This window comes from Indicator indicator, chromosome 1 (genome assembly GCF_027791375.1).
Source record: "Indicator indicator isolate 239-I01 chromosome 1, UM_Iind_1.1, whole genome shotgun sequence".
Classification (NCBI taxonomy): Eukaryota; Metazoa; Chordata; class Aves; order Piciformes; family Indicatoridae; genus Indicator; species Indicator indicator.
Genome location: NC_072010.1, coordinates 31,907,625 through 31,921,923, shown reverse-complemented (window position 1 = coordinate 31,921,923; position 14,299 = coordinate 31,907,625). Strand labels below are relative to the sequence as shown.

At 41.1% G+C, this 14,299-nt stretch overlaps 1 protein-coding gene across 1 annotated transcript in view; it reads right to left on the bottom strand.

Moving 5' to 3' along the window:
• Positions 1 to 277: 277 nt before the first annotated feature.
• SIAH3 (siah E3 ubiquitin protein ligase family member 3) overlaps positions 278 to 14,299 on the bottom strand; it is a 51,229-nt gene continuing 37,207 nt past the window's right edge. The window contains exon 2 of the mRNA XM_054389588.1: positions 278 to 871. Within this exon, the coding sequence (XP_054245563.1) occupies positions 278 to 871 (594 nt within the window). The remainder of the gene's footprint in view (positions 872 to 14,299) is intronic.

The following is a 14,299-nucleotide window of genomic DNA, read 5'->3' as shown; positions in this document are numbered from 1 at the left end:
GAATCACCCTGGATGCACTTTCCAGGAGAGAATGTTGTTTCCACTGTTGTTGGAGGGCGAGTAATAAATCGATTAGCCTCTTTAAAATTTCTCATAAAATTGTATTAACAAAACAGTAAATACATTACACAGAGACTGTAACCACAGGATGTTTACATAATGCCCACTGTGGACGAGTACTAAATACCATAAAAGACCTGAGACCCCCCCAAAAAGTCCACAAGTTTTGGCTCTCACAAGGCAGCTAGAGCACCATTTTTGTTCCCCCTCTTTCCCCTCACATTTCAGCTTCTGCACTGTGAACTTTGCTGGTGGTTATTGCAATTCCTATCGCTAGGCTTCCGTTGTCAGAAAAGAGCTGAGCCAGGGAAGTGTTCAGCACAAGGCAATCCCCATCTGAAATGACAGAGTCAACGCACTCCAGCACCGACCTGGGGGTCGCCTCCCACTTAAGGCGCCTCTGGTTCCTGTTGAGCTCGAGCCGGTAGGTGAAGTTGTCAGCTTGGGTTGGTGTGCCGATCAGCATCATCGTGGCGAAGAACTGGGGGTGGCCTTCATACTTCTCCTGCTTCCTGAGAACCAGCAAAAACTGGTGGCCAAGGCAGGAGTGCATGATGATCCAGTCTGTGGGTGCGGGTAGGTGCATGTCCGTAGCCAGGAAGACAATCTCTGCTCCCTGAAGTATGTTGATGCGGTGGGTCTGTCTCAGGTGGGACACCACCACTTCCAGGTGCCCTTCCCATGGGCAGGAAAAGAGTGGGCATGTGCAGGGAACAAGCTGGGGGTCATGTACTGTTTCATGGTGATGGCAGGGAGGAAGGATGCCTTGCTCTGTGGAAGTCTGGGCAGCTGCACAACGGGTCGGTGCATACTAAAAGAAGAGAGAAATTGCATGTAATAGCAGGTAAACCAGGAGCTCATGCAGGTGTGCAAGTTGCAAACTCCACAGACATCAGTCACCTAATTCCCCACCTAAAATAACATGAGTGGGAATGCCAGGAATGCAGCACACTGGAGATCAGGGCAATCCAGACCTGGATCTGCATAGCAAAAGGTGGTGGCAGTTACCTCCTTCTTCTTCAGAAGAAAGAAACCAGTTGAGCCATGGTAAGTCACTTCAAATGAAAGTGATGTATGTGCTTAAAGAGCAATTTCATTAGTTTAGCAGGGAAAATATGATTAAAAAGAAAAAAAAAAAACCTAACAAAGCAAGGACAGCATGGGGCATTTTATATAGTTAAGGCTCTTGCAGCTCAGAACAAGGAAATGAAATATGTATGGCTTTATTATTCTTTAATGAAACACACTGGCAAATACAAGCGTTCCTCCTGAAACAATGTGCTTTATAACACCCATAAGTTGTGAAATAAAAGTCACTTTTTATTGTATACGATGCGTTCTTGTGTGTGTGTATGTGTTTGTCAATGTATTTTTGCTTAATTGATGTGCTTACCTCCATAAATCTTAAAATTAGTCTCAAAGGTGGATGGATGGTGAATTTAGGGCATTTTTACACTAAAGTAAATTTGAATTGAAGTAGGGCAGCTGGTTAAAAAAGCAGCAGCTCTTGCAGAAGGATTCCACATGAGGACTAGGAAGCAAACCACTCTGCCTCTGTCAAGTAGATGTTTTTGAAGAGAAATGAGTCTTATTCAACCAAAAGTATATTTACATGCAATACTGTTCAGGAAGAGCAATGGCTCTCCACAATAACTCTGTGCACAGGCAAACCCTAAGGCACAGGCATGCTGGTCATGATTCATCCTATCCAATTTTAAGTACTTGCTTCAACCATTGAGATGGAAACCTGGTTATCTTGGGCTGCCCCTGCAGTTGATGAAGGCAGGCAGACCTTCCTAGTGGAAGATTCAGATCTTAGCTGGAGTAATTAATCTCCTAGAGGTGGCACTGGCTGCCACCAGAGTGACAAAGGCGGAGATGTAGTCTGGCTACCTGAACTTCAGATGCTCAAATGTAGAGCAACATTGTTTCTGAACTCATTTGGAGAGGCTTATAGGGAGTATAAGAACTAAGGCTACCTACATCTTTGTATACCTACATACATTTTGCTTTAACATATGTTTTAGGAAAATGCATGTAATTCCCCTAATACTGCCTGTCATGGATTGAGTTGAACCTGCTGCTGTTATTCATACTGTGCTGCAGTCACACCAGCTTCAAAAAAATGAAAGTGCTAGCTGGAGCAAAGCATTATGGGGCTTGAAGTTCAGATTGCAACATGGGAGGCTTCGTGCTCTGGTTGCTGCTTATGGGTTCTGGCTTCTTGGGTGTAGGCTCTCTTTTTCTGCAGGCATGGTGGCAGAACAAGTGGCAGTCAGGTAGCTGCTGGGTTTTATGCTGGGTTTGGCTTTTCTGTTTTATGCTGGGTTTTTCCTGTATTTCACTCTGCTTCTTCTGCAAATAGGTTAAGATGAGGTATTCATGCATTGTATTACAGATTATTAGATTAATTAGATTATTAGCTAATCTAATTAAGCATGGTGCTCATGATATCTCATGCTATATTAAACTCTTATCTCTTTATCTCAACCCTGAGTTGTGTGTGTTACTCTTCCCCTCACTTTTGTGTTGGGGGAGCAGGCAGGTTAGCCCTCACACTAGACCATTACACTGCCCCATATCTGCTCATTTTAATGTATGTACTCAAAATTACAGGAACAGTATAGTTCTAACAGTTGTTCTTCTCCATGCCACATTCATGGATTGGGCAGATTGGGCCTTTATTCAGCTGGGTTTTAAGCAGACATTTTTTGTAACCAGGCACAAGCATAATTCTGTATAGCAGGTGCCAGACAGGTTGTCCCATCTCTCTGTGGACACTGTAATGCCTTTCAATACAGCCTTGACATAAAAGTAAATGTTCTTACTATAACTAGTTTTTCTCACTAGATCTTGCACTATTGCTTTCCAGCATGTTTTGGAAGGCAGCCTTTGGAAGGTCACCTGTCCTGATCAGAACTTCCTTGCCAACCAGAATGAAAAGGTCCTGGATGTCTGTTCTCATTTTGTCAATAGCTGCTAAGGGATGTGATAGGCAGAGCAGGGTCGTGATTTGGGCTGCTGTGAAATTCATGATTCTTCCCAAAGCACTGGGTTTCAGAAGAAGCTGTTTCTTCTTCCTCTGACATTTAACATGAAGAATAATTGACTATTTAAGCCCTGTTATTGAACCTTGCAGATTATTCTTTGGAGAATTATTACTTCAATAGTACTGTGCTACTTCTCCTTTCCTCATTATTTTGTTTGTTTTGTTGTGGGAAATTCAAGAATATAAACTCTCCAAGAAGATAATGAATTGAGAACAGATAAATGGCTATCATTGTCTGGGAAATAAAGCAAGTCATTATAAACTAATCGAGGTTTGTGGCTTTAGCTACCTTCTTATCATGATGGGATTGCTGGTTCACACTTAATTCTACATTAATTTTTGCATCCCATTAGGATGAAAGTTATGGTTAATTTAAACTCTTTTTGGTGAAGGAGGATACTGCAATGGCAGATTGTAAAAGCCTTTTAAAAAATCCCTGAAATGCTAATTGCCTCATAAAATGAATTTTAATCTCCCAATCTAATACAGTGGGTGTGAGCAATTACTTTTTTCTCACCAAACTGTTAATGCAACATTAGTGATTATACTAATTAAAACTAATGAACTCATACTCACATGCTGATAAACCTCTCAACCACTTGACAAGTTCCAGCCTTCTATCACTTTTATTTAACTCCTCTAGGAAGATGAATCTTAAATTAACCTCTTGAATAACATTCAAAATCAGGTTTTGAAATGGGAAGCTTTATAGACTGTGTGTAATTCTTCTCCAAAGATTACGAAAGTCAGAGAAACCACTTCCAGTGAGGATGTAATTGAATTTATAAATTCATTCTCCTAATTTGATAAGGATTGAGAGCAATGGTAGATCATCCATCTAAACTGTATCTAAGGTAAGAAAAGGTAAGTATCTCAAAAAATCACTTTATGACAAACATATTTCTATGTCTGAGGAACTGGAAAAATAAATTACAACAAGCAAACTATTTGGTGTATCTTTCTTCTTTCCTTCATTTGTAACTCTGTGTGTGCTAATAATTGAGAATTCTCTTTCACATCTCACATTTTCAAAACATTTCCATGAATCACTTAAAAATATTTTTGATCTGACTTTGTTCAGTTCAAGTTTACTGAAAATTCTGGGAATCCAGCACAAACCATGTGATCTATTTTTATTCTCTCTCTAGGTGAGAATCATCTTTAAAGTCTGGATTTTTTAAAATTACTGGTCATTTATTTTTTCTTAAATTCTAAATTTTGCAATATTATGAAAGAATAGTTTTTAAATTCCCCCTCTCTGTGAGAAAATGTCTCACTGAAAGCTACCTTTTGACTTTAACTTTTGAGGTGTGAGTGTAAGTATTGGTACTCCTGTGCACTTCTTGGTCTTTCATGTGGCTGTGAATAGAACTTCTAAATTTAAAATGCAAAATGGGAATAAAATGCTCACCTTGAGTGTATTTAAATACTTGGATAAATATTTATGAACATTTTTTTTCCCCATGTTTAATCTGCTCTGGTATTTACTTTCCATCATTTATTGTCTGTTTATCTAATAAAATTAGATTTATTATATTGTTGAGTCAGTCCAGTGTTATTCTCAATTATCCTTTAGCCTGTTGGCCATTTTCAGTTAAATTGAACTGTATGGTAGAAGTCTCAAAGGCTTTAATGTTCAACTGGTTTTGTGAGAAGAGGAACCAGGGTAGAATATGACCCTTCGGTGTCTCCAGAGAGGATCAGCTTGCCACGTGGGCAGATTGGAGGGAATATAAACACCACCAGTTTGATCCCAAATGTATTATACACACCAGAGAACCCACATGAGACAGAATCCTTATGAATAGGAGAAAAGGCTTCAGCCAGAGTGCTCCTCATTAGATGTGAGATAATCCCACTGCAAGACACCAAACCGCAGGAAACCAGGTTCTGCAGCTCTCAGAAATATTTCTTTTTAATGATGTAGCTTATTACAGTGTAAGTCTTTTGAAGAACAAGTCATTTGGCAAAGAGCAATTTATAAACACATGGTGCTTTTCTTATGAATAGAAAAAAAAAAAAAAAAGGAATAGAAAAGAAAAGGTTACATTTGGACACAGGGATTCTGAATCCTGCTCCAGGCTTTCTACAGACTTTCTGCTGAAAATGCAACAAACCTGTCTAGGTGTGATTAATCTGTTCTAACTTTCACACCTGAAGAGTAGGTGGCTAACTCTGAAGAACATCAGCTGCTTTCACAGCCTTTGCAGGGCCCCAAGTGCAATTCACTTCATCCCATGAGATGGGTTGAAGGATGATCTCTCCAGACACTGCTCTCTATACAAATCCAATGCCAAAGCCATCCTTGATTCAGACCCACAGAACTAGTTTCTAGACAAGGAGCAGAAGGGCGCCTCTATGTCAGTTAGGAAACATTTGTATCACTATGGGCTTCTTCTGCTGCTCTGGAGACACCATGGTAGGTAGAGAGACAAATGGATATCTGTTCACATGAGGATGTAAATCCATGACTCCCTACCACCATTACACCTCCAATCACCAGAGAATTGGCAGAAAAAACCAGGGAAAGGTCGAAGGGTAGATCCAAGATGTAGAGATCTCTATGATCTCCAAGAAGTACAAGCATATCTCTTATTCTGCAGCACCAAGCTGAGGCACCAGTCCAGGAGAGGGCTTTGGAATTGCTCCTCATGCTTTAAGGGATCCTTGTATTTTAAACATCAAAGACTTTAGATAAGTTATGGTAAAAATAGCTGAAACAAAGGCAGCATGCACACTGTATCTGTCCCTCCTTCTTGAGGACCTGGTTCTGTGGAGTGGAGGCACACATTACACTACAGACCTTCAAACCCTGCTTCTCTGCTGCTCATTGGCATAGCTTCAAATGGGGCAGCAAAGGTGGCTTCTGCCCTGAGCAACTAAATGCTTTGCAATTAAAGTCTTAACTTGCAAATGGAGAATTTGCTCACCACAAACTCTCTCCCACGCTGTGGGATAGGACCCAGGCCCTGATGACCTGCAATAACAGAAGGATGAGCAACACCACCACATTGTAGAATGATAAAAGAGTGAAGGTTAAATGCCACCGTTTGGCACTTTGCAGTTTCCCCCAGTTTTATACTGGAAGTCTGGATGCTTCATTCATACTTTTACTTGCAGTAATGCATCCAACATGCAAAAAAAACAATCAGCCTTTACATGCCTGTGAACACTGCCAGTGTGTGCTGAGAACCATCCAAGGGGTGGGGACAAGGACTCCTTCACTGCCCAGTCAATAAGAGTTTCTGACAGCAGAGCAGGTGCTGTGAATTATCACCCTTTTCCAGACACTTCACACCTGTGCATTTTCTGCAGTGATCACATACAACTTTGCAGGCATTCATTAATTTGCTCTTGGGCTGGGCTATTTGCTTGGGGAACTCAGTGGTCTAGTCTGAAGGCCATCACAGTGGGGCTTCTGTGGAGTGTCATGCAGAGTACAGCAGAGATGAAAAAAAGCTGCTGGGCAAGTCAGCCAACCCAAACCAGCAGACAGTGGTCCCTCTCTACCCCTGTCCAGCTTCAGCACACCTTGAGATGTTGCAACTTAACCATCCTTCCATGAAGGAGTCCATATCTGCTTCTTCTGTGAATCCAAACTCTTTCCTCCTCAGCCACAGCTTTCTTGGCTGGATGTACAGGTTTGGTAGGAACCATGTGTGCTCACATCAGTTGTGACCTCTGGAGGGAGGCAGTGGTTGAGAGGCTATGTGCTCCCAGCCTGTGGTACAAATTCACCACCTGTGCTAATGCAGTCTCCTCCTATGCCTGACCCCTCTCTGAGAACCGAGAACCAGTTTCCTATTGTGTACAACTTTGTAAAGCTTGCATTGCTTGGGATAACACCTGGTTCAAGCTGACTATAAAATATATATGGAATTAATATAAACAGTTCTATAACACACATAGAATCACAGAATTGTACAATTGTTAGGGTTCCAACCCCCTCTGCCATAGAAAGGGACACCTCACACTACATCAGGTTGCTCAGAGCCACATCCAGCCTGGCCTTAAAAACCTCCAGGGATGGGGCTTCTACCACCTGCCTGGGCAACCTGTTCCAGTGTCTCACCACCCTCATGGTGAAGACCTTCTTCCTGACATCCAATCTGAATCTACCCATTTCTATTTTTTTTCCATTCCTCCCAGTCTTATCATTACCTGACACCCTAAAAAGTCCCTCACCACACATGCATATATTTATATATAGTCTCATAACACAGGCCTATTTCAAACATTTATGAGGATAATACAGTGGGGGGAAATGCAGTTTTGTTCAGGTTAGACCTTTCTGGAACTTTTTTTTACTTAAAAGAATGGTGGGACCTGGGAGGAAGGTGATGAGCTGCTTTTTGCTGTCTTTGTGAAAACAGTCCCAAAAGAGTCCCAGACTGCATTCTTTCGTTAAAAAAAAAAAAAAAAAGAAAGAAAGAAACAAAAAAGCCTCTGGGAAGAGTTCGTTTTGTGATATAGTTTATCTTCTATGAGGCATATTGCTGTGGCTGTCTCTGTGCATCACAGGCATCTGTCAGGTGATACCTGTGATGTTGAGCTAAAGTACAATGGCAGTACTATTTCCCAGTTTAGGCAAGAAGTTTAGGCATGGAGTGATGGAATATCCAAGTGTATTCACCATATTTTATTTCCCAGCTTATATCATGCAACCTGTTTTTTTTTCCCAGTAGAATTGCCTCCTAAAGTACTTGATGTTTTCAAAATCCAGCATCCATTAACCTCAGATGCAATTACAAGTAATTAAACTAACTGCAAGTCAGGTGTCAGACTTTAGGCTGAGCAACTTGGGAGGAGAGTGACTAACTAGCAGCCATCCATGAACAGCTAGCTGTAAATGACTCTCCAGGATCATGAAAGGTTTCCAGGCAGAGGCATGAATGAAGTCCAGCTCTCCAGGGCAAATGCAATCTTACCTCCAGACACAAGACCTCCTTGATAATGTGCCATCACTTATCTCCTCCACCACCCTATGTGTGACAAGGGACAAAAAGGGATGCAATCAACTGTAGGTAGGTGAGCAGTTGGGAAACATGCCATGGAAACTTGGTGGATTTTTGGCTTTCATGTAAAGATTTCTGTGGACAAGGAAGGACCCAGGCCTGCAGCTGTGCAATGCTTTGAGTGAGAGCTCCATAGCAACTTCCAGGGCTTCTGCTGAAACAAAATTGGCATTTTCTTTGCCAGTGAAATGTGCCATTTATTCCGTTTTCTCACTGTCTTCCTCCTCTTCCTTGGCTTCTCAGGGTTTGATTGCTTCTTCTCATCTGTATGGAAACTGCCTCCAATAATTTTCTGATTCTCAGCTTCTTTCTGCCTCATAAAAGCTTTGCCACCCACTAACATCCACCTCCACATTACTTACACCCACTGCACAGGGACAGATGCTTAAAAGAACTATAAAGGTGACACGAAAAAACTAGCAAGTCTTTTAATCCTGCTTTTCATTTAATTTTTCTTCTGCTGGTTTTCAGTATGCGAATGAGACTTTGTAAATCTCTCAGATGAAACAAAAGAGATGGAGAATAAAACCCCAACAAGCCCTCAACCTCTTTTGTCAAAGGCTGTACTTCCGTATCTGAAATTACGAAGTCTAAGCCAGGGTTGATGTCGGGGATTTATTTAAAATTTTAATTACACAAAATTCTATTCATTATGAATGCATTGGTTGAATTCCTTAAGTACTGAACGTTAGTTGCACCTTTGGCAGTGGAAGGATTTGTTGTCCCCACTGTCAAATGGCAGCAAGAGGACAACTTCAAGCTCAGTTTGCTAATCTCACTTTGCAACATAATCAGGCATGACATGGTGACACGGCACACGGGATGTGTTAATGGCTGCTTCATGCTAATTACACAGCTCTGAGTTATGCAAAAAAAAAAAAAATGCTGCTTCAGTACATGTCCACACTTGTCTGTATTAGAGGACCCTGAATTTCAGACGAGGCCACATGTTTTTATTTTGGAAACAAAGAGATTTGTTTTTTTGTGGTAGATGTAGCAAAAACGTGTTCCATCATTTTGAATGTATCCCAGATGGAAAGACAGACATCGTTCTCAAATGAAAACCTCTTGCTTGCCTTTCAAAAATAAGGGCGTTTTTTTTCAGCATAAACTGTCATGCAGACTTTAGGTGCAAGCAAAAATACCAAGAAACTTGACAAATTCAATATATCAAAAAGAATTTAATTATACTGAAATATAAACAAGACCCATACTAAAGTTTTTCTTTCTCATGGGTGCTTTCTGAGAGACATCCAGGAGCAAATATCGGCAGTGTTGTGGTGGGTTGAAATTACTCCCCAATTGATTTGGAGGAACTACCCCCAAAACCAAATTGCCAGACCAGCTCAGTTTGGGATGGAAACGAATGAAGTTACATGTACAAGCAAACTGCAATCTAGAACTATGAAATGCAATGAACATATGCTAAATATACAATATATGTAAAAAATATATATCTTTGCAATTTATAAACAACACAGAAACTCCTCAGAACCCCCTGGATGGCTCCAGGGGACATGTTCACCTCTTCCCCCACTCCCTCCCTCTTTTCCCATTACCTTACACAGCAGACAAAACAGTGATACCCCAGCAAGGCCATGGGGGAGAGAGGAAAGTTACAAGCAGAAGCGACACGAGAAGAAGAGAGAGAAGAAAAAGTACTCTTTATGCCTCTGCTCTATGTTCCCATTAGCAATCCAATGAATTGTATATATATATATATAATCATTATTATATTTATATATATGAAAATATATATATATACATAATCATTATTTTTCTTTTGCATCCAGTGGTAATTTATTTTACTTTCCGTCTTTGCAGTCAGGATCTAGGCCAAAGTTCCCCCTTCAAACTGGAACAAGTGTTTAACAAGGTCATGACCTCCAGGTGTCCTGCTTTAATATCAAGTTTGATGGACCATTCCCAGCCCAGGTGGGAGTACACTAAAACTTCCAATGTTTCATGTTGAAGGGAAATGCACTGCTGTTTACCTGTGGCATTTTTCAGCTGATGCCTAGGAAATTTTCCACAGAGCGAGTAGAAAGTGGTAGGATGTAAATAATACTACCATTAGATGCAAAAGAAAAGCACTGATAAGGTCTAAATAATCCCCTTGGTCTGATAACTAACATCAAGTTAGTTGTATAAACTAACTTTTTCTCTTTCTAGGCTTCCTTGCTCTAGCAGATACTATCTGGTGGTTTTGCTTGGCTGTTGCTGACCTTGGCTGTGTTCTTGTTGTGACTAAGCAACTAACAAGCTGCTCTCTGCTTTTCTCCTTTTTCTTTTACCCTTGTCTGAAAGGGGAGAGGGGGAAGCTGTTGATAGCTCCCTGGTTTTGTCCAGGGGGCGTTCTTCTGTTGTTTGTAAATTGTAAATATGTATAAATATTTTGTTCATATTCATTGCATTTCATATTTCTAGATTGTAGTTTTGCTTGTAAATATAGCTTCATTTGCTTTCATCTGAGCTGGTCTGGAAATTTGATTTTGGGGGTAATTTCAACCCCCCGCATGACCCTCAGCCAAATCTGCAGATGAATCATGGACACCTAAACAAATGGTCCTGATTTAGCTGCTGTTTGATGGACCTTACCTGAGACAGTTTTCTCTACTTTCTTGAGGGTTAATATACATTGAGTAGATACAATCAAAATCATTCATATGGACAATTCCCATGGAGCATTTGGCACAGTAATTTGCTAGCCAAAATAAATGCAAAGCACGGAAACCATGTGGATGAAATTAAAGTGTCTGCAGCTGTGGAGGTCTAGTAGGTGCATCACCTTCTTTGGGGTAATTGTCCAATGCCTGCTCCAAGTGCTTAACAAAGGTTGAATCTTATGTTTTAGATCTTTAACAACAGGAAAAAAAAAAAGTCATCTCAGCTTTGAGTCAACTCAGTATGAGACCAGGACTGTAGGAACAAATAGGATGAGGCATGCTCATAGTGCCCAGAGCATCCTTGCTCAGTACAGGTTTACCCTAGGCTCATGCTCACTACCATTATCCATGATCCATGTTGCCTTTCTACTCTCTGTTACTTAGATTTGGAACCTCTGACAGAAACAGTGACTTCCTGGAAATTCTGAAGGGCTTTTAAAATGAAGGGGAAAAAATATAAGAAGAAAATAAACTCTTCCTGTTCCTCAAGGAAAAGCCCATGAGGGAGCTCTTGCCAGTACCATTTAAACCCTCTGTAGAGGCACCCGAGAGAGGTGCTGAACTGAAGCTGTTTTGGTGGAACAGGACCCAATGTCTCCACTGTGACTCTGAAGAGTGGAGACAGACTCTGCTGTTGTCATAAGGAATTTACTTGAAATGTGGATGGCTATTGGGAATGAATCCAGATCCTGAGCTACAGGTACTGTCAGAGGTGGAAAGGGTGGGCAGCTGCAGGTCAGAGATACCATTTTCCTCCTTTTCTGATAGTTTAATCTGGCCATTTACCTCTGGTTCAGTTCTGAGAGATTCTGAACCTTCTCTTGGCAGACTGGTGGGCCTCACAGAAGGGTTAAAGCCATTATGGATTTGGAAGGAGCCAGGCTGGAAGGTGGGATGTGCCTCTGGGACCTGATTTGCAAATCTTTTTCTCTTTGCTGCATTTTAGGACCAGGCACAATGCAGCAAAAGCAAATTGTAGTGCAAAGTATTTGAGGTTGCACTGCAAATGCTGATGCACTGGAGCATGGAGATGTTTACCCTCTCCTCTTTGGACTAGACGAATATTTTATACCTTGTTCTAAGCAAGGTTGATGCCTTTCCACCACATAAGCCAAATAACAGAAACCAAAGCTATCAGCTCTTGCTCCAGAAGGGCAGGATGTAAACACTTCTTATCATCTTGCTCACAAGTCAATGATGTTTGTGGCTCTGGGTGATGTAGCGAGTGACCCATATATGTAAAGAGAGATAATCCAAAATGTAGAATTATCTGAAGTTTCACCTCATCCTTTATCCACTTTGTCTTTTGGATAAAGCCTGTTAACACAGTGCAAAATCATTATAGGCTTTAATTAAAAGCAAAGTGATAGTTCCGTGCTTCATCTGGTCTCTCTGATAGGGGAGGCAGAATTCACCAGAGCCCTATATCTGACCTGCTGATTTGGTGTATTACATTCACACTGGAAAAGAAATTAATAAGGAAACGAATTAAAAAAAAAAAAAGAGAGAGAAAGAGAGAAAAAGAAACAGAAGAAATGCTTGCCTACTGTGCTCATAAACTTACCACTTCAGACTGGCTCTAATAACTCATCGTCCAATATTCATTTGCAAGTTACTACAGTAACAGCATGTCTCCAAGAGGAGGAGATTTGCTGGTGTCATCTGAGATAATTAGACTAAATTTACCCTGAGACAATAGAAGTGCTACCCTTCCATCAGGGAACCTCCAGCTATCACAGTTATTTGACATTTAAGTCTACTAACTGCTCTTTCAGAAATGCACCCCGGAGTGCTGAAGGACAGCACAAACATTACTGGCTTGTTGGAAGGAGAGAAGGGATGAGATGATGGTTGTTAGTCAAGCCTGCAATCTCTTTTTGTAGGACCAATGTCTCCATCCCCATCCACACACACCTTCTAGATAAGAATTGATCTATGGTCTATGGCATGTGGTTCTTGCAACTGTCAAAGGGTAATGTGCAGTTAAGCCTATGCCAGACAGGTCACGGCTGAGTTTATATCCTGGGCTGGGGGCCAGGAGTAGGTGGAGCAGGGAGGCAGCACACGGCACACAACGTTGACAATGCTGGCTCCCTGTCCTGAATCATAGGCTGTCCTTGTGCCTACATTACTGAACAGTGTGTGAGCTGTAAGACACTCCTCATTTTTGGTTAAGACCTACTCCTAAGACATGTGTCTGGGGAAATGCAAGACTGGTTCAGAATCACACCTGACTCCCTCCTGCTCAGTCATTGCTGGCACCAGTGGGTGATGGGCATCTCAAACTCATCTACAATGGCATGATGTGGTGGAGGTTATGCTCAGGTTTCAGGAGCATTAGGAAGAAAAAAGAGGAAAATAAATTGTGCCAGGCTCAGAGTAACTCTCTTTTTCCTTACACACCCCTTCCTCTTCTTCAGTAGTGACCTAGCCCTAAGCTTTCACCTCACCCCTGCTCTGGGTAGCTGAAATTTGAGTGTGACATTGAACAAAAAAATTCTACCTGTTATGAAACAATCCAAAATTCATCATTATTCAACTGTCAGCTGAAAGTGTGTGTTGAGTTTGTGCAGTCAGTCTTAAGAAGAGGGGAAAAAGTTGAGCAATCCAGAAAATCAATGTGAGTCATTAGCCATAGGCATGAAAAACAAACTGAAAATCCAGAGAAATTATTTTAGTTTGTGCAATGTACACTGAGGCTTCATTGATATATTCTTTGCAGTAAGGAAAGGGACATTTGTGTGAGAACATTTGGCCTGTGTCACAAATAGTTCTTTTAATTTTGTGCAAATCATAGCCTGTTCCTTCTTTTTCCTCCCCCTCAAATTCTCAAAGAATAGTTCTTCCAGAAGTTTTCTTCACATGGGGAAGGTGCAGGTGGAAAGAAAGAACAGAAAGGGAGGCTCAGTTTAGCCAGAGAAGACAATGTTCCACCTAGCACAAGCAAATTATCTCTATTAATAGAGTGAAAGTTTGAAGGCTTTTGTTGAAGAAAAAAAAAAAAAAAACAAAACATAAACCCAACAACCTGCTAAGTTAACATTCATGCTTAGGGAACGGTGTTGTCTTGACAGTTTCTGAGTTTGCAAAGCTCTGCCTGCCGAAGGAACAGAGCACAGAGAACAATGGTGTTAAATTTTTTTTTTTCCAATTTGTCCTGTCAAAATGCATCAGATATGAGGCACTGGAGAGAAGGGCAGAGGGGCCACATTTCTTATTCATAGCCATGCTTGCACTTTAATATTCCCCCTCACACCCTTGCTTGTCTTGTGGGAAGGTTTTATGTTTTAACTTCAGCCAGGTCCTTCTCATGCAGGCAGCTAACACATGCTCTTATAAACTTGTCTGGCTGTACATTACTCCATACCTTGCACACCATAAAAGTGAATAATTGCACAACTGTTCTGATACATTTATGGGTTTTGAGAATTTTGGAGTGGAGTTGATTTTTTTTCCCCTTTCTCTATTTTCAGCTTTCTACAGAGAGCTTTTTATAAAGCTTTCTGTGT